Genomic DNA, 25830 nt, shown 5'->3' with positions numbered 1-25830 from the left:
AGAAATCCGCCTGCCTCTGCCTCCCGAGTGCTGGGATTAAAGGCGTGAGCCACCACGCCCGGCTTTATTTTATATGAATTCTGAGTATCAAACTCAGGTCCTCATTCTTCCATGACAAGCAGTTTACTAACTGAGCCATTTTTCCAATCTTCTTTTTGCTTTATTTGAAAAAGCTACCTTAGGCAAACCAGATATTCACACTAGGTAAATTCACCAACGGAATCCATGTGTTTTGTCTAAATTGCTTTTGACAAAATTGATCCTACTTTTCACTACATGTTTAAGTTGATTTAAAGGGCTGATCTTTGACAGATCTTTGATCTTTGGGATTTTATTTGTTCATTACATTCAGCAAACATATGTTGAGCATTCTGTGTTTTATGTTCTGAATGCTAGAATTTTGGGTTAAGATGATAGATACAGCGATTGCTTTTAATGTGTTTACTGCTTTTAGCCTACCTAAAGGATCTGATGAAGGTATAATGTATGGTTTCCTAGAGGTGGCATGCTTAGGTAGTTAGGTTGAGGAAAATTAGGAAAATGCGTATATATAGAGAAGGCAATGTTGTTTTTGTTGAAATTGATAAAAATGATTAGCTAGAAAATAGGGAAAATATTTCCAACAGAAATAACATGGGCTGTGTGTAACAGAGAAACATGTATTATGTGTAAAGACACCACTGTAGATGTCTTATAGAATGCAGGATTTTCAGTAAGGAAGTGATTATTTTGACCATGAAGGCATTGTTTTAACATCTGGTATAAATAAATCTTGAGTTCAGAGCGCATATTTTAAAACACAACTTGATTAGTTGTGTAAAGTTGCACATTATTTGTTATTTTAACAGAGTATTATATTATTATAGCTATTGCTAACTTCTCTAGGCAGTTCTTGTGTATTTTATATATATATATATATATATATATACATACATATATATTAATCACTTACACATTTCTGTCAATTAACATGAATATTTATTTACTATTTTGTAGATACTTTTAGATAGTGGTTCTGTATATTAACTCACATTGAAATAGTTTTTGGAGTTGGAGAGATGGCTCAGCAGTTAAGAGCATTGATTGCTTTTCTAGAGGTCATTAGTTCAATTCCCAGCAACCACATGCCAGCTCACAACCATCTGTAATGGGTAGTAGGATCCAATGCACTGAAGACAACTACAGTGTACTCATACACATAAAATAGATAAATAAATCTTTTTTTTAAAAGAAATGTTTTCAGACTCAAGGTGTTTTAGCCAACTATAGCACAAAAATAAAAGCTTAGAAATGGTAGAAAAATACCCACACTTGAGTTTTTTTCCCCACAGAGGAATATAAAGGCTATTTTTTTCTGGTAAGTTTACTGATTGAGCACACTTACTTAACATCTTTCCCAATGTGACACTAGCTATTTTGTAGAACATGGCAGGTAGTAGATTAAAAACAGCACAATTATAGAGAGGACAGACTTTGGAAAAACAGCATTGTTAAGTCATAATCCTTTATAATAGTCTGCTTGGGGAGCAGTGGAGACATTACTGTAGCCAGAAGATACAAAGTTGGCAGCCATTTGGCATAGGGGGTGTTTGCCAGGTTCCTGGAGCATCCTAAAGTGCTAATTGAACCACCTTGAGACACTTTGAGCATCCTCTTTGTAGCCATTTACACAAGCTTTCAGATTCCATTGTTTTCTTTAGCTGCTCAGAAGTCCTGCAACATGTCTCTCTTTACTTTTTTAATAAAAAAAGCATGAATTCAGTTTTACATTGGAAATGTAAATTCTTATGTGAAGAAAGAGTGAGCAAAACACTAATGTTGTCCCAAGTGGCTCAATGTCTGTCTCCTTAGGTATCTTCTGTAGTAAAATGCAATATTAATAATTATATCAAATAAGATTTAGTTACTTTAGTTTGATGTTGGATAAGGTTTAGTACAGACTTATATGTACTAGGTACATGTCAATGTGCACAAGACATTAAAAGTGCTTGATTTAGAATACCATTAGAAGTTTGATTCTTGTAGGACTAATCTTTGGAATCTCATTAAGTTGAACAGTTAATAGCTGATCAGATTGAACCCTGTTAAAGTGAGTTTGAATTTCAAAAATACTTAAGTATTGACTGGTCACAAATTCTGAAAATTTAGCAAGGTAGTGTCCCAAAATATTTACACCCATTTGATTTTCTTTAAAAAGTGTTTCATTATACATGTCTAGTAGAGGTTTCTTTAAAAAGTTAAAATAATGTTGTCTCAAATTTTTGTCTTTCAAAGCATTATCTAAAAATGACATCTTGTATGATGGAGACTGTGAAGAAAAGCCACTTGATATTGTCCAGAGCATTGTAGAAGAAATGGTGAACATCATTGTTGGAGGTAGTGTACTTCATTTGAAATTAGTTTATTCTGTTTTACAGGATTTCATCTGACCATGGAAATACTATAATATGGAACCAAAGGAGTAAAATTGTAAATTCTGAAATTAGTGTTTGTATGTTTGTGTATGTCTGCCCCTCCCCGGCCCGTTCAGGCTGCTTTCTAAGATCTCTAGTGAGATGCTTTTAGCCACCAGATAGCATCGGACCCTGTATCTACCCTTTTCCTTTGTAGAGGTGCACAGGTGCAGTGCCTTCTCATGCCCTGTGGTCAGCGCATCTGTGTCTGTGTATATCAGCAAGCCAGTAAACACAGCTTTCTCCACAGTTGCTGGAGTAACTTCAGCCTAGGACTTGTTCTCCATGTAAAGCTTTTACATTTTTTACTTAAAGTGCTTTGCCACTTTTCAAGTTGCTGTTCTTTCACATATCTGGACTTCACTTACTCTCTGAAGCTATTGCTAACTACAAGAAGGGCTATTCAGATGTATGCTATATGAGTCACAGCAATGGGTCTGGTAACAGAGGCAGCATTGAGTGTCTGCGTAACATAAAGAGATGATTAGATTTAAGAGTGGTGAGTTGGTATAATACATGAGATGTCAGATAATAGAAAAAAATTCTAGAAGCAATTTAACAGTTCCAAAGTTTAACAGTTCCAAAATTTAATAAGTTCCAAAATTTAACAGTTCTAAAATTTAATAAGTTCCAAAGTCAGAATTTTGGATTTTATTCAAAGTCAACAGAATCAGTTTTGGAGATTTTAGAACTGAGAATTTTGATGAGAAGATCTAAACTAAGTCTGAAAGACGGAAGCCCTGTAAGACACTAGCACAGTAGACTGGTCTGATTATAATAAGACTACAAAGTGAAAGAAAGCAGGAACTTTAACGTAACAGACTTTCTAGCCATTTAAGTAGCTAAAGAAGAGAAAATAAGTATCACACACAGTTCCAGGGCTACTCCACAGTGTGTTGATTCACTGAGAAGACTCACAAGACTCAACATAAGAGTTGTCCTCATTGAGAAGTTTTATTACAGCCAAAGGTACAGAGTAATACTATTAAAGGAAGAGACAGATGAGAGATGGGAGGTAAACTCTAGAGGAAATCAGCTCTCTACTTTCAGGAACTAGGATATTCTTAGTTCCTCCAGTATCAAATTATTAAATATTAGCAAAATGTTTAACATGTATTTGAGGCATGAGAACTAAAATTTTAATTGCTGACACATTGTACTTTCTGCCTAACATGCACTAAAATTCCAGGCTCCCACAAGAAAAGTTGGTTCACTATGGTGCAAACTGTTTATACAAATGTCTGGACTCAGTGAGCCATATTGATCAGCTCTGGATGGAAACACTACTAAAATTTAAGATACCAAAAATTAGCTAAAGGACAACACTTAAATATGCTTTTCTAAGATGTTACCTCTTTTCTTCATTGGTAGCATCCCAGTTATAAAGCTCAATACACTAGATGTTTAGAATTCAATGATAGTATACAAGGTACTTGGAGAAAAGCACTAATACTTTTGGCACACTGAATTTGACGGAATCTGTGTAGTCATATGTATAAACACAATGCAAATTAGCACTTTTCCTAAACAGAGAGCAGGTGCTACTGGTGCATTGTTTGTAAGCTCATGTCACTGTGATGGGTATTTGAGGAAGTAACTTGAGGGGAGAAAAGATATATTTTGGTTCACATTTTAAGAGATTTGAGTTCAGGATCAGTCAGTTCTAGGGCTCCTGGGCTGTAGTAAGGCAGAAAGTCATGGCAGGAAGCATGTGCTGGACCAAAGCACCTTTTCTCCAGGAAGGGAGGGAAGCAAAGAAGAGGGAGTGAAGGCCCATCTCCCAGGGACTACTTACTCCAACCAGTCCCCACCGACTAATGACACCTCCAAAAAAATAGTGCCATGATAGACTAACATTCTGCTCTTTACCCTAAAAGGTTCATGAGCATCTCATATAAAATGCAGTTAGTCTAATTCCATGAGTTCCCAAAGGACTAACGGTTACATGGTTTAAAAGTCTTCACCAAAGCAAATTTATAACCCTGAGTCACTTAAGATGGAACAGCAAGCTATATAACGTTCACATTCCGTAGGGAGGACTGGGAGCAAAGAAATGCTGCAACACATCGGAGGCAGAGTAAACCCTGCGTCTGCACATTAGAGATCCAGGGCATGTGGTAACGCACCCCAGAATCAAAGCAAGCCACTGCCTCTGTGGCTTTGCGCATGCTTATTTTCTGGCCAAACTGCAAGTTTTCAAACACTGATCCTTATTTTGATTTTCCCTCCCAATTCTCATTGCAACCTGATTAAAAACAGCCAGTCGTCACTATGTTACCACTTGATTGCTGGGCAGCCATGAAGTTATCTCTACTAAGTTAGTCTGTCCCTGTAAATTCTACATCCTACAGAGTTGCAGGACACAGATAAGATGTAGAGATGGTGTTTTGTTGTTGTTGTTTTGTTTGTTTTGTTTTGTTTTGTTTTTGCCATAGTGTCATAATGTACACAACCAATTTTCTAGTGGTTCAAAAGACCTGTATATGCATGCTATGTGTAAAGACATCGAAGGTAGCAAACGTGTTAGTGGAACTGGATAAAGATGCTTTGAGAGCAATTTCTAATACCCTCCTGATAACACATAAGTCCAGTCTTCACTGGTTACTTCTTTATCAGTATTCTGGTTTTCTGAGGTACCACCAAAATTAGCCATTCAGTCTGCTTACAAAATTCTCCACCATTGGTTTTCAGCTTCTAGGTCATGACCCCTTGGGTGTTACATATCAGATAGCTTGCATATAGAGATATTTACATTAGAATGCAAAGAAGTAGCAAAATTATAGTTATGAAGTATCAACAAAATATTTTTATAGTTGGGGCTCACCACAACATAGGAAACTGTATTAAAGGGTTGCAGCGTTAGGATGGTTCAGAGCTACTATTCTAGGCTTTCTTTAACACACTTCCCAAAGTTACCCAAGTTCTTCCTAAAAATTTGCCGCCAGAACTTTTTTTGTGTTTGTTTGTTTAGTTGGTTGGTTTTTCAAGACAGGGTTTTTCTGTGTAGCCCTGGCTATCCTGGCACTCACTTTGTAGGCCAGGCTGGCCTCGAACTCAGAAATCCACCTGCCTCTGCCTCCCAAGTGCTGGGATTAAAGGCGTGCGCCACCACTGCCCAGCTCTGCCAAAACTTTTGACTTACATTGATAGTGCAACCATACAGCAACTGTCATTTCTTTTTTTTGTTTGTTTGTTTTCGAGACAGGGTTTCTCTGTATAGCCCTGGCTGTCCTGGAACTCACTCTGTAGACCAGGGTGGCCTTGAACTCAGAAATCCACCTGCCTCTGCCTCCCGAGTGCTGGGATTAAAGGCGCGCATCACCACACCCGCTGTCATTTCTTAATATTCATGTTCTTAGTCCATTTGTCACATGCCAATATCTGGGAGAAATAATTATTTTGACTCCCAATTCCAAGGTATGTTTATTTGGCTCTGTTGCTTCTGGGCTGTGGTGAGATAAAACACCATGCTAGGGAATATGTGGTGGGAAGAGCAGCTCACCTCATAAGGGACAGAAAGCAAGGGCTTGGAAGTGGACATGACAGCCTTTACAGTCATATCCCTAATGACCTACTTCCTACAAAGGAAAGTGGCTTCCAAAGGAACATCCCCAGCTGGGTCTTAAACCCTGAACACATGATCATATGAGATCTAAGTTGTTGTAGGTGTCAGTCTATTAAGTCCCCTAGTTATCCAGTAGAAATTAAAGAAAGATACTACAGTATTGGGAATATTAATTAAAATTATAAAACATTTAGTTAAAGAGAAAATAAGAGTGTTCTGTTTCCACATGTCCTTTTAAAATAGTGCATTAAAGTCAGGGATTGTCATATTATAAGCTTATGTGCCATTCTTGCGTGTTTGGAGAGTGTTGGGGTAAGAATTAGGCTCTGGAGCATCTTAGGCCAGTGTTCTAGTTGCTGGGCGACATCTGCACCCCACCTGTTCTTATAGATAAAGGATTGTAACACAGCCGTGCATAGTTACCGTGGAGACTGTGATTTATAAAACTGCCCGATGTCTTGCCAAACAAGCTTTGCTAGTACCTAATGCAAGTATAGACTAGGAAGTAGAAGTTCCCTCATTCTGTAACATTGTACTTAGGAAAGTCTCAAATGTAGAGAAAATTTCAGAGAGCAGTGTTTTGAGCACCTTTATCCAGATTCACTAATACTTTTTCTACTTTTACTTTATGTCTTCACACATAGCGTGCATATATAGGTCCTTTGAACCAGTAGAAAATTTGTTGTGTACATTAAATCATTGTACCCCTGTATAATGCCTATATATATATATATATATATATATATATATATATATATAAACACACATACATACACACATACACATATATATATATATTCTGTAAATAAGGACGTTATCATATGTAACCTCAATTTTAATTTCACACCTAGGAAAATTGCCATCTTTTCAAAAATATCTAATATAGTTAAGAATGTTCCCACATGTCCCAAATATGTGCCTCTCATGTTCCTTTTGTTTTAAATCCAGGACCCAATCTCAGTACATTTTACATATGTTAAACTTATCTGTACTTGATTTTAGTTACAAGTCCTCTAACCTTTATGAAAAAGAATTGACTATTTGAGAAGAAATGGATAATAGCTGAAGTTCAGCGAAACATCTCAGTGTTGTAGAATTCATCAGAGCCCAGTTTAGTGAGTTAATATATATTTAAAAGTAGGCCTCTGCATATGTACTTCTAGAATAACCTTTGATCAGTTAAGTGTGTTTATTGCTACTGCAACTTATAGACCATGTTGGGAAGCATACTAAGTAGATATTTGCACTGTAATAAGTACATTACATTTAAAAGGTGTGCCAATATATATTTTACTTTGCTTTTTGGTCACTGTTTCATTTTAGATACTCTGGGTTTTGTTCATTTGTTTGTTTTTAAACACACTGTGGTTTAATCAGATACACTTGAGTGTCTTTTCTTGCCATTTTAGACATGGGAGAAGGGATGGCTATCAGTGCAAGTACAGATGGCAACACTGGAACTGTAGAAGATGGTAGTGACAGTGAAAACATCCAAGCAAATGGAATCCCAGGAACACCCATTTCTGTTGCATATACACCATCGTTACCTGACGACAGGTTATCTGTCTCCTCCAATGACACTCAGGTATGTATGGGTGAGGTGGAGAGGAGGAAATGGATGGTCTGCCAGTAACTTGAGCAGATCTTCCCAGTTGATGTGAGAATGGAGTTTTGAGTAGATTTCTTTCTTATAACTATAACTCAGAGCAGTTAGTTCTTTTAAGATGTTTTAATGGCTACGTTCCAACTGTAATTGTGTCTGTGTTCACAACTGCTCATTCCCCACTGAAGTTACATATAACAGAAACATCATTTTTCACAAGTTATGGAGAAATTACACTATCATAGGGAAAACATGGGAATGTGGGGCATTTTAATGGAGTCTCTGATGAGAGGTTCACAGAAGTCAGTGTGGACAGGAGTGGCAGGCCTGGCTCACATTGCTTCTCTGCTTTATGTGTTTCTGGTCCTTATGTTTGCAGATGGAGGATTATAGAGATTTTCTTGGTTAGGTTGACCTAAGCCAGTAAAAGACTTTAAAGATTACTACACTGTCTACCAGAGTTGATCGTTTTTAAATCATATTTTTATTCATACTTTTGTGTGAGCTGGATAAATTTTAGGAGTATACTTGATGTCAAATAAGGGATATTTTAAAGAATGTCTTTTAAAGGTGTTTATTTAGTGTCGGGTATGAGAATAGCATATGAAGGTCATTGTGTCAGATACTTCAGCTTCTTCTTGTACCAGGTGGGAGAATCCCATATCAGAGTTCTCTGAAAACTATGCCAGAAGGCTGAATGATTTATGATAGGATATGTCTTTATTTTCCATGGTATATTAACTTCTTTAGGAATCTGGAAATTCTTCAGGACCTTCACCTGGTGCTAAGTTTTCCCACATTTTACAAAAGGATGCCTTTCTAGTGTTCAGGTCATTGTGTAAGCTGTCAATGAAACCACTGTCAGATGGACCACCAGATCCAAAGTAAGTCATTAGCCATTTTGTTTAAGAGATATTTTAGCTTAAAATGTACTGTAAATATAGTGTTTGCATTTTCATTTGTTCTTTTTGTCCTGTGAAATCTTAAAATTTTTGTTTTAAAAGATACATACCAAAAATAATAGGTTCCCAAACTTTTAGAATATATACTTTACACTATTTGAGAAAGGATCGCAGCAGTACAGAATAGTGAGTACACAGTAGATATCAATATATGTTATTGAGTGAATAAGTCACTCAATATATTTCCACATTCTGAGTAACTTTGGAACTATACAATCAGATGAATTGCCTTAAGATGGTTTCTGTCTCTACTTATATAAAGAACGTTGATATAAGTTATCTAATTCTCATCAAATATAGGTTTGTTTGTTTTTTTTCAATTTGTCACAAGCTGGAACTGTCTTAGAAGAAGGGGTCTTGGTTGAATTGTCTCTATTTAATTGGCTATGGACAGGACTCTGGCACATTTTCTTGATGATAAGTGTGAGAAAGGTCAGGCTCCTGTGAGTAGGGCAAACTCTTGGTCCTGGGTTCTATAAGAAAGCAGGCTGAGCAAGCCATAAGGAAAAAGCCAGTAAATAGCACTCCTCCATGGCCTCTGCTTCAATAACTGCTCTGGATTTCCTTTATGATGGACTTTGGCATGGAAATGTAAGTGAAATAAACCCTTTGACTCTCCAAGTTGTTTTATCACAGCAATTGAAAGCAAAGTTCAACATTAGGAAAGTGCATATTTTGTGGATGATAATATAATTCCAGTGCAGTTTATTTCTGCTTGCATTTAAGGCTTTGAGTTAAAAGAATGACCTGTTCTTTATTGTTGTAGTAGGATATATTACATTGACAGTTTTAGGAGAATTTCTAGCAAAAGGGTGTTTAGAGAAGGAATGAAAATGAGATCAAAATAGAGGAAAATTTAAACATTCCTACTAGTTAGGGTTTTACTGCTNTGAACAGATACCATGACCAAGGCAAGTCTTATAAAAAACAACATTTAATTGGGGCTGGCTTACAGGTTCAGAGGTTCAGTCCATTATCATCAAGGTGGGAGCATGGCAGTATCCAGGCAGGCATGGCNCAGGAGGANCTGAGAGNTCTATGTCTTCATCNAAAGGCTGCTAGTGGAAGACTGACTTNCAGGCAACTAGGGTGAGGATCTTATACCCACACCCACAGTGACACACCCATTCCAACCAGGTCACACCTATTCCAACAAGGCCACACCTTCAGATGGTGCCACTCCCTGCTCCAAGGATATACAAACCATCACAACTGGAGATCCTAGAACCCTTGTAAATCCTCAGAAATTTGCCTAGTATGCATGCACACAGCAGCAAATGGTAGAGCGAGACCCTGTTACAAATAAGGTGGGAGGTGAAAACCAGCACCCAAGGCCTCTGACCTCATGCATCCAGGCATGGCTACACAAATGTAGCTTGACCACACTCATACAGGAATGTGTGCATATACAAACATCACACACACATATGGAAAAAAAGACTTTAAAAATTGTGTAAGCTTCTGCAAAACACATATTTTCTATAATTTTATTTTGTCACATTGTTCTACTTTAGGGAGAAGCATGTTTCAGTTTTAAATTAAAATTTTAAAATGTTTTTAGACCCAAATCTCAAGAGCCAGAAAAATAAATTATTGCTTCTTCAGTATTTTGAAAATAGGAACTTGATGGAAGTAAAATTAAGGTTATTAATTATATACTGAAGAAGAATGTATTTTAATATAGTTCCTTGATATGAAAAAAAAAACTTTCTCATTAAAAATTTGATAATTTTGGCATTTCATTCTGAATTGATGAAGATTACTATAAGAAGAAACAACTTTAACAATTTGGAGTTAGTGGGTTACAGAAGATCCAGGTTAGGTCCCCAGGACGCACATCAGGCAGCTCACAGCCTAATGTAACTCTAGGTTTAGGAGCTCTAGTGCCCTCTTCTGGCTTCTGAGGGTATCTGCATGCATGTGATACACAAACTATACAGACATACACATACAAATAAAAATAAATACATCTTTAAAAAAAAAAAAAACCCTGAAGTAATAGATCTGGGGAGAAGTCTGAGTGGGTACAAAGCTGGCCTTACCTTGCCAGCATGAGGAGAGGTTTGATCCTGTTTTGTTTTTGTTTTTGTTTTTTAATATTTTTTTTATTACCTATTTTCCTCAATTACATTTCCAATGCTATCCCAAAAGTCCCCCATACCCTCCCCCCTACTTCCCTACCCACCCATTCCCATTTTTTGGCCCTGGCATTCCCCTGTACTGGGGCATATAAAGTTTGCAAGTCCAATGAGACTCTCTTTACAGTGATGGCCGACTAGGCCATCTTTTGATACATATACAGCTAGAGTCAAGAGCTCCGGGGTACTGGTTAGTTCATAATGTTGTTGCACCTACAGGGTTGCAGATCTCTTTAGCTCCTTGGNTACTTTCTCTAGCTCCTCCATTGGGGGCCCTGTGATCCATCCAATAGCTGACTGTGAGCATCCACTTCTGTGTTTGCTAGGCCCCGGGATTGCAAGCTTGTACAACCACTCTGGAAATCAGTCTGGCGGTTCCTCAGAAAATTAGACATAGTATTTTTTTTTTTTTTTTAAGCCAGACATGGTGGCATGCACTTATCAGCCAAGTTTGGGGATTACAGGACCAGACACATCCCTAGGGCTCACTGGCCAACCAACCTAGTCTACTTGGGAAGTTCCAGTCCAGTTAAAGACAGTACCTAAAAATTATATGGATGGTGCCAGAGAAATGGTATCCAAGCAGTCCTTTGGTCTTCACATGTACACATACTTACAGAAAGGAATTGGGTTATTGCTGACGGTCATTTGTGCTGTGATTTATTCCTAAATGTTTAGTTTTCACAAGTCAAAACAGGACTTTGATAAAATCTGGAATATTTATAGTTACCCAGTTTTGTCTTTACTTCTATTTATTTTCCTGCTGTGCTAAGCAATGACCTATGGAGAGTTTCCAGCCTCTACTGTAATTTGAAACTACCTCATAAAAAATTGCAGACATGAAGTTTCCATCTTGGTTGCTTACTAGAAGTATAATTTAGCTAAGAATGGTGGTATACTCTTGCCATCCCATCTCTTGGAGGCTGAGGCAGGAGGATTGCTATATGTTCAAAGACACCCTAGACTGTATAGTGAGAAACATGTTTTAGAAAATGTTTAATTATCAAATAGGACATTTGATCCTTACTTCTTTTTTTTAATGTTTTTACATAACAGGTACTTAATAAATACTTGAAAACAAGAACAAGTGGATCTTTTGAGCAAATACTGTCTAAAAGGCATTTTATTCAATGCTAAGAACAGAAAGTTAAAGTATATTTATAACAAGATTCATATATTAGCAAGTGGCACTCTGCGGGATCTAATTACTGTAGGAATTGAGCAGAAAAGAACAATGTGAGGTAACTTGGAAGCAGTAGTTGTATGTAGGCCTCAGAACACCCAACATGAGGACTTCTAGTGGTTACTACCAGTCTTACCTCTCACTGTAATTTAAAACAGCATTTTTGAGTACTAATACTTTTGTAGCACATTCAGAGTAATAGCTATTTTACAAACAACACTTTAATAAGAGATTCTGATACTGTTTCTCCAGCTTTATTTCAAAGAAGGTAGTAATTTTTGTGATACTGTTGATGTAACAGTGTTCTTGTGAGATTGGCTGAGATCTGTGAATTACTTGACACAACTGTAAAGATTTCAAGGTGGAAATCAAGAGTAATAAAGTGTGATATCCTATGCAAATGTGGCTGAATACGGTATTTAGAATAAGTTTTTAAAAAGTAATTCCTGCAGCAGTTTGTGCTCTGCCTTTTAAATAATAATGCTTCCAGAGAATAACATTGGTTCTAAAGGTCTCTGTTGATTTCAGAAAAGTAACAAGAATTTCAAATACCTATTGGGATAGTATGCTTAAAATAATTTTATAATCTAGTGGAATGTACACATTTTTATTGGTGTTTAGGAATTCTGAATATGACTAATATAACTAGGAAACATTATATTAGAAGCATTACATACTAAGCAAGCAGATATCTTCACTCACGTCATGTGATCTGTAATAAGTATAGTTTTGAAAGAAAGGAACATATATCTGCATATATCTGCAAATTATTGTTATCTTTTCTAGGGGGAAGTGTTTAAAATACTTGTAATTTTTACCCTTGTAAGAAGCACATGGATATGCATATATGTATATAGCAACATAAAAATTAGAGGCAATGAATTTTTTTTTATTCACTTTATATCCTGATCACTTCTTTTCTTCCTCATACTGTCCCCCTTTCCACAATCCTTCCCTCTGAGAAGGTGGAGACACCCACACCCCCCCTCCACACCCTCCCACCCTGATAATTTTTCTACCCTGGCACATGAAGTCTCTACAGAGCTAGGTACATCCTTTCACACTGAAGCCAAACAAAGCAGCCTGGCTATAGGGGAACATTTTCTACAGACAGGCAACCGCTTTAGAGACAGCGTCCGCTGCACATCCGGTACATATGTGCAGGAGGGGGCTTAGTCCAGCCTATATATGCTCTTTGGTTGATTGGTCAGTCTCTCAGAGTCTGAAGGATTCAGGTTATTGACTTCATTAGTCTTCCTGTGAGTTCTATCTCCTTCAGTGTCCTCAGTCCTTCCCAAACTCTTCCAAAGGAGTTCCCAAGCTCCATCCAATGTTTGGCTATGGGTCTCTGCATCCATTTGAGTTAGCTTCTAAGTGTAGTCTCTCAGAGAACAGCCATGCTAGGCGCCTATGTACAAGCATAACAGGTATCATTAATAGTGTCAGAGATTGGTGCTTGAGGCCGTGAATCTTAAAGAGGGCAAGGAGGAGCATATGGAAAGGTTTGGAGTGAGAAATTAGGTAATTATAATCTCAAAAAAAGAAAGAGAAAGAGAAAATTTAAAAGAAATCCTGAAATGATGTGGCTGCAAAGAAGCACTTGGTAGTCTTGGCTAAGTTTCTGAATTTGTACAGATGTGTGTACAGAAGTGGCTGTGGGTCAGTCCGTTATTACCACAATCATGACTTTGTCTACATACTGTGCTTTGTGTTTCACCTCTCAGGTCTCATGAGTTACGGTCCAAGATTCTTTCATTGCAGTTGCTTCTGTCCATTCTGCAGAATGCAGGACCTGTTTTCAGGACAAATGAGATGTTTATTAATGCTATCAAGCAGTATCTGTGTGTTGCACTCTCAAAAAACGGAGTCTCATCTGTTCCAGAGGTTTTTGAGCTTTCTCTTTCCATATTTCTTACTTTGTTGTCAAACTTCAAGACACATCTGAAGATGCAAATTGAGGTATGTTCTACATTTAGACATAAAATTTGAAGGTTACTCCTATTTCCTTTGTTTCATGTTACATTAGCAGCACATGAAAGCTTCCCATAATAGGAATGTGTTTTCACATGCTTCATTTTGATCATTCTTTTAGCTAGTAGGTGTTGGTTAAGCAATAGATTGCAAAATGAATGGATAGCCTTTGCATTCAGCAGATTTGTACTAGCTGAAAATACAATCTGATTTTCACAATAACTTTACCACTTTATATATGCTATATATTAACAATTTGGCATGCACTCTGTCTCTGCATGCGATATGTGTGTGTGCATCTGTGTGTGTGTGTGTGTGTGTGTGTGTTTTGCATGTACACAACTGTTGGGTGCTCATACCCACGTGGAGGCTATCGCAGAACATGAGGTGTTTTCATCTGCCACATTCAGCATAGTTCTTTCAGACAGGCTGCCTTACTGGACCAGAAACCTTTTGTTTTCAGCTAAGCTGGCTGGTCAGCCTGCTTCTAGGATCCATGTGTCTCCACCCCAAAATGCTGGGTGTACACATGTACAGCCAAGTCCAGCTTTGTATGTGCTATTAGGATTTGACCTTACATCCTCACACTTTTCACATGCTGGACCTTTTACCCACTGAGCCATCTTCCTGGCCTAAATTTAGCTATCTTAAAAGAGCTGTGCAGTGCCATACATACTAAGCCTTCAGAGCTTTAAAGGACTTTGTAGAGGTGGTTGAAAGATTTATTTTTAAGTTATTTGGTAACATGTAAAAAAGTTAATTTTCGCTTTGCACATTTTTCCCCCAAAACATATATTTGTATGTGTCTTATTCCCAAGATGTTGAAAGTAGAACAACAGTCTTGGTTCTCAAATATTTTTAGAGACTTAAAGCTAAATTAGTCTCTCTTCTGACTACGTCTGCATGCATAAGGAACTGTCGTATCAGTTCCTTAGTTAGATCTTTGTTTCCTCTTGGGAAGTTTCAGTGTTGTAAAGGAACATTTTATGTTTTTATGATTTGGTGGATCCTTTTCCCAACTCCTTAAAATAGTGCTGTAATTGCAACGTAAAGTTTAGAAATTTCTATTTGTGTGTTGGTCAGTATTCACCTTCATATTATGTTTGATATAATATAGAGTTTTTTAAAATTTTGAGTATGTGTTCATGTGGAAGCCAGAGGTTGTCTTCCTCAACTGCTCTCTATCTTACATTCTTGAGACAAGGTCTCTCACTGAACCTGGAACTTACTTGTTCACCTAGATGAGCTGGCCAGTAAGCCCCAGGACTGAAGTCACCAAGTCTGACTTTTTACCTGGTGCGAGAGACCTGAGTGTGGGTTTTACCCAGTAGACCATCTTCCCAGCTTCTGCATATTTTATTTTCTGCTAATTTCATACTACCAGAAGATGAATAATTAGTAGACATTCCTTTTCCCTACCTTTGACATGGTTAAAATAATTGCATTATCTTTATAAATTATTCTTCTATATTTTCTACCATATTTTATTTCAATATTATTATAGGAATGAAATAGTAAGGACTTTAAATTTTAAGTTATACATTTAAAAATTGGCACAAATTGTCCGTGTTTGTCATATATCTGTGAAATAAATCCAGGTATTTAGTTAGTTTTAAATTTTTTATAGTTTTCCCCTATTGTCTTCAGAAACTACAAATAAAATAGTTTCAATCAAAATTTGGGATTTTTACTCCTGTAATAACCAGAAACCTTCTACTTGACGATGAGATACTTCTCTTAAGATTAGATAATGTGGGCAAATTTTGAATACTGAGAGCTCATAGGAACTCTTTGCTTGAGCCATGGGATATATACATCCTTACATATCTAAGATTATAAAATTAAGTTTCAGTTGCAATTTTTTTACAAAAATGAATTTAAAAGGAAATACTCTAGAAATTTCCTATTGCCTCATAAAGAGTAGGTTATAGTTATAAAATTTTTACTGTATTCTAGTTCGTAGTAGAAATTATTAAAATCCCGGCCTGGGGCTTCTACCCAGCCTTTGGTCATTAAGTTCCGGGATGAAACACACACATATAGCCTTTATATTTATAATATGCCTTAAGCAACACAGTAGCTATGCAGCTGCCTACCCTCCATGCTATTACAACCTTCTTTTCTATTGATAGCTCAATAGGAAACTTACTATGTTTCCTCTGGGCTGGTCTTAGCTCCAGTTGGGCAGCCCTCAGGGCCACGTTTTTATGGTTCAGCTAACCCATGGAGGCTTCTCCTTTCCCTCTCCTACACTTTCCTCTTCTTTCCCTGAGCCCACAAAAACCTAAACCCCGCCTGTGTCTCTTCTACCCAGCTATTGACTGTTGGCATCTTTGTTTACCAATCAAAATAAACTTGCAGGGAGGGTCACAAAGGCTACATGTGGACTCCAGGTCTTGGGGGTGCACTTAGCATTAGAATAGATAGTAAAAGACAAAACCTCAACACTAATTTATTTATATCTTTGTTTTTATTTTTGTTTTGTTTTGAGCCACGGTCTCACTATGGTCTCACTACTTAGCTTTGGCCAGCCTGGAAATCTCTAAGCAGATCAGGCCAGGTTCAAACTCAGCAATCTGCCTGTTTCACCACTTGAGTGCTGAGATTAAAGGCATGTGCCATTATGCCCAGCTTGTTTAAAATATTTTTTAAATCTTTTTAAAAAAATATTCCATTATCTGTTAAAAGGAGATAATGAAAGTTATTGATGTAAGAATATATATTTTTTTGAAAATACTTAATTTAAGATAAGTTGTGTTCTACTTGGAAAATACCAAGTATATGAAAACTCAAATTTGCAAAATAAAATTAGAATCATTGTTATATGAAGATTCAATTTATCAGACCGTGCAAAGTTTGTGTAATGTGACCCCCTGGTCCAATGCAGCATTATGTAGTTTTAAAAGATTAATATGTAACTTTCAGAGAACATCTCCTATATGAAGGTTAATATGCTTATATCACAGCTATTACTATACATTTTGTGCTGTAATTGCTTAAGAAATTTAAAGTTCTGATTTTCTAAAAAGCCCCCTTTTAGGCATAGGATATTACAGTAATAGAATTGCTTATTAGTTGAATTTTGTAAACCATAGATAGTGATATAGTTTTTCCACACCTCTACAAGTCTGGATTATTTTATAAATCAGTATTTTCGTAACACCATCAACATCTTTCTAGGCACACCTAGAAAAGAGAATTTTGTCCATTACGCAGTTGTAAGCAGACAATTTATATATAAATGTTTAGCTAAATCTTTTGTACGTTTAAGAAATAATACTTAGAAACCGAAGGAAAGATGTTTGCTTTTCATTCATTTCTTACTATAACCCTACTGAAGTGCTTATGTCTCCTGGATCCTATACAACTTCTTAGACCTTTAAATATTGGGAAATACACCTATATCCCTATGTGTCACTAATTTTCTTGTAGCACTTGCTTTTGTATGCTAACTTATCAAAATTCAAGTTTGCAAAGGCTACGATGTCATTGGAAGAAATATATCATATATAGTATAATTGAAACTGAACAATTTTCTTAGATTAAACAGCAGTTGTCTTTGCCACATTTGTATCCCTGTGCATTCTGGGAAGATCTGATAACAGTGTTTGGGAACTGTGATCATGGCCATAGATACTTATTGAATGCTTACATATAAGACATGTGTTGTGTAGACAGTGCTTATTGAGAGCACTCTGGTTCATATCTTTGTAATGTCCACAGAAAATAGCAATAATTGTTTTGAGTTCTTTGAAAGAAGAATACATTATGGGGCTGGCTAACTCTTGTAAGATATCACTTTTATTATAAATGTTATTGTTTCTGGATTCATAGAACATAGTACACATGTGTTTTCATTTTAGCTGGCTTTAGGTCATAGTCACTTTCCCAAAATGATTGAAATTTTAGTATTAGTTTTCAGATGGAAATTTTCTTCATTAGATAAATTGTGCTTGATAATATTCAGCATAAAGAATAGTGAGAGATAATGTCTTGAATAAGGATTTTTTTACTTTTATGAGTAATTAGAAAAATATAAAAGCATATATAAAAGTTTAGAGTAGAGTTGAAATCTAGGAGTATTTAGAACTGCTCTGTACTAGAGTGTCCAAAATGACAACTGATGAATAAGAAACAGTTATGTGTAAGAAATGATCACCCAGAACAACTCCTTATCTTTGTACATTTAATTTGTCAAGACTGAGATGGCCAAGAAAGCTGGTGTTAGAGACAGAACTAAAAGTCCAATGCCAAAGGAACCTAGGTCCTCTCTCCTCTAGATCTTTGGATCCGTTCTGTGTTAAATAGTACTTTAAAGAGATGCTTCCTCTGTCACAGGTATTCTTTAAAGAAATCTTCCTGTACATTTTGGAAACTTCTACAAGCTCATTTGACCATAAGTGGATGGTTATTCAGACACTGACAAGGATCTGTGCAGGTATTTTGAATTAATCTTTATTATTTCGTGCTCATAGTGAAATGTGCTCATTGTCTAAGATTATTCTCTTATCACAGATGCTCAGAGTGTGGTGGATATTTATGTAAATTATGACTGTGACCTAAATGCAGCAAATATATTTGAAAGACTAGTAAATGACCTGTCGAAAATTGCCCAAGGAAGGGGCAGTCAAGAACTTGGTATGAGTAATGTTCAGGTAAGAGGGTTTTTTGTTTGTTTGTTTTGTTTTTCAAATTTTTCCAAGAATGAGACCTGCATTTTCTTAAATGATCTTTATTCTATTTCTGAATTATTGTAGGAATTGAGCCTGCGAAAAAAGGGGTTAGAATGTTTAGTTTCAATTTTGAAATGTATGGTTGAATGGAGTAAGGATCAGTATGTGAATCCCAACTCTCAAACTACCCTTGGTAAGATAATATTTTGAGTTGAATTCTACATTATTTTAAGTCAGTGATATGTTAGAAGATATTTAAAGATGCCATTAAAGTAGTCTTGTGATGTATTTATTTATGTAACATAATAAAATGTCTTTGTAAGCATTAAAATTATTTCAACTTACACTTAAAATTTCTAGTTTAGTTATCCTAGCAATATAATAATAATATATAGCAACAATATAAAAATATGTATAATATAATATATCATCTCTTCCATATTGACACTTTTTCTTATAGGTCAGGAAAAACCCTCAGAGCAAGAGATAAGTGAAATTAAACACCCAGAGACTATAAACAGATATGGAAGTCTAAACTCCTTAGAATCCACATCATCATCAGGAATTGGCAGCTACAGTACACAGATGTCTGGCACTGATAATCCAGAACAATTTGAGGTCCTAAAGCAGCAAAAAGAAATAATAGAACAAGGGATTGATTTGTAAGTATTGGATTTGTAAAAGAACTGTTCCAGAATATGGCTCAGCCACAGCATCCTCACTCTGTCCTGGTCTCCCTACATTTCTCATTGTTTCTCATTCCTGATTCTCTTGGATCTAAAAATTGAATGGCTCCATATTTAGTTCTCCCCCATTATTGAAAGAGTCTTAATCAGATCCATAAGATGTTCAGCCTATGTTTTTCTCAAATCCTTCTGTTACTCCCCTTTTGTGTAACATGTATCTATGAGGTGATTTTATAAAGAATTTTTGTCTAAGAAGGTATAAAAAGGCTGAGAGAAGAAATAAAGTGTGGCTTTTGGGACTCTGCTCCATCCACAATGATGTGTGTGTGTGTGTGTGTGTGTGTGTGTGTGTGTGTGTAAGGAACAGAAGACTTGTTTGCAGGAAGAAAAGAGACCAATGAAAGGGGAACAAGGCAGAAAGTAAGGCCATGAATATGAGCCAAATACAAATTCTGTTGTGTATGAGTGTGTGCACATGTGCATATGTGTGTGAAATGATTTAACGAACCTCTGAATAGCAACAGACATACCAACATAGAAGGGGGAAATATCATGGGGCCTTACCTGTAGATAAAGAACTACAGGCAACAAAGAATGCTGCAAGTGAGAGAAATAATTCTCCCTAGGGATGAGTCCCCTAAATGGTCATCTAATGCCACCAAGTGGTCAGCCCTGGAATCATACATACAACTAACTCTAAATGGACTGAAGAGCTTGTACATATGTAAGTACATACATACGTATGTATGGTGTATATACATATGTATGCATGTATCAGATCTTTTGTAAGCTTTTTATAAAATTTAGCAGGAAAATTGATTTCACAAGATCAGAGTCTGGGAGAGGAGTCAGGTTGGGATAGGAAATGCATTAACAAAAATAAAATTCCTAGTAAGAATGAAACGTGTAACTAAGCTTGAGGAAACAGAAACCTAAAAGGAGTAATACTAAAAACTGGAATTTTTGAATTTCACATTTTTGTCACATGATTTATGAAATCAGATGCAAATAAAACAGTCCAAAACTGGACATCTTCTATTAACAGCACATTCATGACACATACATAGTGGATGGAGCAGAGCCCCAAAAGCCACACTTACTCTTTTAACTTTTTTATACCTTCTTAGTCAAAAGCTCTTTATAAAATTACCTCACAGATAAATGTTACACAAAAGGGGAGTAACAGGAAGATTTGATAACAATTTCATTCTGTAAAGTTTTTATAAGTTCAAAGCAATAGTTTCACAGGTCCTTGCTTTATTTATCATGATGCATACCTGTGGCTTCATCCTTGGACGTGACCTAGATGAATCTTTTTTTTTTTCTTGGTCACAAATGTACCCAGTTGTATTTCTTATTATGTGGCCTTTACTTATTGTCCTGTGAGGAGGGGGCACATTCTATTCTTGACTCTAACTTTATTACATCTTTTCAGCAAAACAACTAAAACTATCTCCTTAAACTTTGTTCTTAAAATTATTTGACTCAAATCAGGAATCCTATAAAGTAATTCATCTAAATAGCAACAATTCATGGAAGTCCATCTTCATGTTAATCTGCAGGAAATTTGCACAATAGGGTGAGCTGATGCCCAAGAATCGTTAGGCTATATAATCGTGGCAGGACAGGCTATCAGCTGTGAGAAGCAATCCTGGGACAAACTCTCTGGGGCTGTCTCTCTCCAGAGTGCACCTATCTCAGGCATGCAAAACAGTGGGCCTTCTCCAGGAAACTCAATCGCTTGTCATAGCCTTTCCTAGATGGATTCTGTGGAGTTTCAGAGTTTGCAGCCCTACAGGTACTTCTTTGGTTTAGTGTTAAGTCAGTAAAGTGCTTGCTTTGCATGCATGAAGACTTGAGCTCAATTCACCAGAACCCACTAGAAGATAGATTAGATAGATGATGTATCGAATGAATGAATGAATGAATGAATGATGATGTATCTAATGAATGAATGAATGAATGATGATGTATCTAATGAATGAATGAATGAATGAAAAGAAAAGAAAAGAAAGAAAGGGGAGGAAGGAAAGGAAAGGAAAGGAAAGGAAAGGAAAGGAAAGGAAAGGAAAGGAAAGGAAAGGAAAGGAAAGAGGAAAGGAAAAAGATTTATTTTTATAAAGCTAGGTCTGGTGGGTAAACCCAGCACTTGAAGGGCTGAAACAGAAGTTGGCCATTAGGTCTCTTTCTATCACAGCCTCATGGGGAACATGAACAAAGTATGTGAGGAAAATTCTTTAATATCATGATTAATTAACCTATTTTGTAAGGTGAAACATGATTGTTCAGTTGGCTGGACCATATCAGAACTTTTGCCCCAAAGAACCCTGTAGAATTAATGATAAAGTCAGAGAAATGGTCTTCTCTATATTTAGTGTAATTGTGTAGTCAGATGTTTGTTATCAGACTCCTGCAAAACAACTAAACAGGTAGAAGGTTTAGATGAGAAGTAAATTGTTAAGGTAACTGTCTTACTAGCAGTGTCTTAGTAGCAGCAGATGCCTCTGCCTATGTACCAGCTGTAATGTCCTGTGGAGGTGAACAGTATGGGTGAAACCTGAGTGAAGTCCAGGTTCTCTTTGTTAAAGTCACAACCAGACATCAGCATCTAATTGACATCTAAAAGAGATGTATAATACCATTGGATTTTTTTTTTTTTAATATTCTTGTCCAGCAATGTCCCAGGGATACTACTTGGATATCTTGAATAATTTCCAAAACCTGTGAGTTTGACAGCAGGCTTTTTGGAAGTCCCTTTAACTATGGAACATGGCTTGTGAAAGTACAAAAGGACATATTACTGCTATGAGAAGTACTCTTCTAGAAAGTTAGTAGTCTATAGTTTGTAAATACAGTGCCACCACACCCCACCCCACCCCAAGTTTGGTCTGAGTAGATGGCTCATTTTTCTCAGCTGTGGATAGACACTGCTGTGCCGAAATAAGGCAGCATCTTGTCCTATATCTGACTCTTTACATGCTTTAAATAATCAATTAAGACCCTCACAATTAGCTGGGCGGTGGTGGCGCACGCCTTTAATCCCAGCACTTGGCAGGCAGAGGCAGGCGGACTTCTGAGTTCAAGGCCAACCTGGTCTACAGAGTGAGTTCCAGGACAGCCAGGGCTACACAGAAAAACCCTGTCTTGAAAAGACCAAAAAAAAAAAAAAAAAAAAAAAGACCCTCACAATTTATATAACCTTTACAAGCCTTTTATTCCATTTTGGAAAAAAAAATCTAGCTATTTTAATGTTTATGTAAAAGCTTTTATACTAGTCAACATCTTACTGATTTTTGATGCCATATGACACAACACAAGTAAACATACCATCTCTTATGAGAATTTGGGCCTTGAGGGTGGTGGTTAAACAATGTTTATCCCTTCTTTGTAAAGGTCCAATGGCAAGCCAAAGCCCTGGTTTGGCCAAAGCTCACTCTGGAGGACCAATACATTTGTATGACTCACAGAGCATAGGTGAGGATTTACTGACAGGGGTGGACTGAGGGCAGTCTCCCTGGAAAGTCTACCTAGTATTGATGATGGCTTTCCCACAACTGCATAGGTGGAGCCCCCTTTCCTTCACCTTAAATTTTAATGATTTGATGTATATGACTGTGTTTTGTCTACACGTATGCCTATGTACCACATACATTCTTGGTGCTCACAGAAGCCAGGAGGTGGTAGCAGATCCCCTAGAACTGATAGCAGAGAAAGAAATTGTAACATTTCTGGAAAGATGGCTTTGTTAACAACCTGAAAGATGGATTAGAATATGGGCAAAATGAGATATGGAGACCATTTAAGAACTATCCCAGTTGTCCAGGAAACTGGTGATGAGACACCAAAATAGTATAAAAGTAGGAAGTAGATGATGTTTAAGTGAACAAATAACATTTGAATTGGCTCTTAGAGCATGAGGAGAGAGTTCCCCTGTGAGAAGATGCTGAAAAGGCATTCAGAATAGTCTCCAAATGTATTAGTTTTAGGGAACTCAGCAGGATATATAGAAATAGATGAGAGAAAGTGGTAAATTGGAACTGTACTGAGAGCTTTGTGTGCTAGTCTGGTCTGCTTAGGTAACTGTACCAAAGTACTAATAGTACTCGTATCCTTTCTTACGTCATCTCTTTTGCAGCATTGTCACTGATCCTCTAGCTGACCACTGTGGGCAGGAACTGGGAAGGTCAACATGCTGTAGAAAATGCCTGTAAAATGATATACTCCATTTGAGATTCTTCTCTAAGGAAAAAGACAAAACCTTGGGCATTGTAATAATTTTGTATATGCATATGTTGGTTCCTGTTTTCTATATGCTATTAAGAAAGGAATTTACTATACTGCAAAATCTTCCCAGGGAATATGAGTATTTTTCTCTTTTTAATCTTTCTATTAACTTCATCTAGATTTAATAAGAAACCAAAGAGAGGAATACAGTACCTCCAAGAACAAGGGATGCTTGGCACCACACCTGAAGATATAGCTCAGTTCTTACATCAAGAAGAAAGATTAGACTCTGTAAGAATACCGTTTCATTACATTCTAACCCTTTATATAGTTTATATGTATACTTAAAACAGTTAACTTGTAGCTTCACACTGGAATTTGTGTAACCATATAGTCAAAACTTACAGTTCTTAGGATTTTCTGATTTGTAAATAGTTATGTAGCAAATGGAACATGCCATTGAATATTAATTTCTATCCTTTGTTTTTACATTAGACTCAGGTGGGTGAGTTCCTGGGAGATAATGATAAATTCAATAAAGAAGTCATGTATGCATATGTAGACCAACATGACTTTTCAGGAAAAGACTTTGTTTCAGCTCTTCGTCTGTTTCTGGAAGGATTCCGGCTTCCAGGAGAAGCTCAGAAAATTGATCGATTAATGGAAAAATTTGCTGCAAGATACCTAGAGTGCAACCAAGGGTTAGTAAGACTTGAGTACTTTTGACTGTCAGTTATGTCCATGATAGTCAGAATTAACCCCTTTCCTTAACAGCTTATATTATCTACTATTTTGAAGTGGTAACACACTGACCTATAATTGTACTACATGACAGAATGTTAATCCTGAGGGAGAACATTAAAAATATTGTTTGAAATGACATTTTTATGAAACAACACTTACAATGACATACATTTATTTTTTTTTCAGACAAACCCTTTTTGCTAGTGCAGATACTGCTTATGTTTTGGCCTACTCAATTATCATGTTGACTACAGACCTTCACAGTCCACAGGTATGTTTTCTTCTACATCAAGTTTTACAATAAGAAAGAAAATTAAATACAGTCTTTTGAGTCTGTAAAGTACTAGCTAAAATTTAAATTTATGTGACTTAACCAATTGCCAGAATTAAAATTATATCCATTTGGTATTAATTCTAGTGAGACTTAAAAGTATTTGTAAAAAATTTGTCAGTCTCATGATTTGACAGTTGTACAAAGCTTAAAATAAATTTTAACCTAAAAAGATGTTTTAGGTCTTCTGAATATTCTTTACATGGAAAATATTATATATGATCTGTCTTTTTAAAAAGACATTTAAAGCTTGAACAGCAGTGGTATTAGTATTAGAGATTGTATCGTTAGCATAGATTAGAATTGCACCATTCCTCACAGTTACTGAGGACAGCCTTTTGTGTGGACTCATGCACAACCCAGGTGGTACACATCTCAGTATATTCCGTTTCTTTGTCTCTCAGTATGTGTCTCTAAGAGACACTGTAAGCATAAACTACCTCCCAACTGAACCCTGAACAAGCATTTCAACCACAGATGTGTAGGGAGTCCCAACCAGTGTAGGCTTAATACTTATGGCTCCTTAGTATTATTAAAGAACTGTCACCTGATTTCTGATGCCCACTTTAAAGTGTTGCACTTGAAGTTTGTGGTTCTTTTTGCTTGACTTCTAAAAAATACATTTTTGTATTATTCAGTAAAATTGTTTCTATATGTTATTTATAAGAAATTCCTGACTATTAACTGAGTGTGATGGTGCACATCTTCTATCCCAGCATTCAGGAAGCAGAGGCAGGTTAATCTCATAAGTTCAAAGCCAGCCTGTTCTAGAGACCTAGTGAAGAAAAAAACAAGATTTTTTTGATATTTATCAGTCTTGAATATATGTTGAATTATGTGCTAAATGATTTTAATGGGACAGTTAATTCATTTGCAGTTTGCTGTGGATGTAACTTTGCTGTCTAAGAATTATTTTTTATGTGTTTTGAAATATTCAAGGTGAGATTGATATGGAAAGTATACAGCATAATGTGGAAGCATTATATATGAAGTTATACCTACCTTAAATTCCATAGTTGAATGAACTTAATTAGTTTAGTGTAGGATTTTAAGAAGGCTTTTATATAATTTTATATATTTATATAAATTTTATACAATTTATATTTGCTTTTGGTAGTTTCTTAATACTAAGAAATACTATTAATAATACTATTGTCAGAACAGCTCACCTTCAGGTGTTGATTGTCTGTCTTCATTTCTCCCCCTGCCCCCTGTTTTTGTAAAGCTTCCCACACCCATGCATTTAGCTATCTTCCCACACCCATGCATTTGGCTATCTTCCCACACCCATGCATTT

General features: G+C 36.4%; 1 protein-coding gene across 1 annotated transcript in view; it reads left to right on the top strand.

Annotated features, from left to right (window-relative positions):
* Arfgef1 (ADP ribosylation factor guanine nucleotide exchange factor 1) overlaps positions 1 to 25830 on the top strand; it is a 95987-nt gene that overhangs the window by 26480 nt on the left and 43677 nt on the right. The window contains exons 7-17 of the mRNA XM_021167539.2: positions 2275 to 2376; positions 7428 to 7603; positions 8372 to 8505; positions 13629 to 13863; positions 18214 to 18313; positions 18391 to 18530; positions 18633 to 18741; positions 19009 to 19210; positions 23638 to 23749; positions 23954 to 24159; positions 24389 to 24473. Of these exons, the coding sequence (XP_021023198.1) occupies positions 2275 to 2376; positions 7428 to 7603; positions 8372 to 8505; positions 13629 to 13863; positions 18214 to 18313; positions 18391 to 18530; positions 18633 to 18741; positions 19009 to 19210; positions 23638 to 23749; positions 23954 to 24159; positions 24389 to 24473 (1601 nt within the window). The remainder of the gene's footprint in view (positions 1 to 2274; positions 2377 to 7427; positions 7604 to 8371; positions 8506 to 13628; positions 13864 to 18213; positions 18314 to 18390; positions 18531 to 18632; positions 18742 to 19008; positions 19211 to 23637; positions 23750 to 23953; positions 24160 to 24388; positions 24474 to 25830) is intronic.

Source organism: Mus caroli, chromosome 1, assembly GCF_900094665.2.
Source record: "Mus caroli chromosome 1, CAROLI_EIJ_v1.1, whole genome shotgun sequence".
NCBI classification, from domain to species: Eukaryota; Metazoa; Chordata; class Mammalia; order Rodentia; family Muridae; genus Mus; species Mus caroli.
Note: the sequence above shows the minus strand (reverse complement) of the source record. Positions and strands in the feature narration are given on the sequence as shown.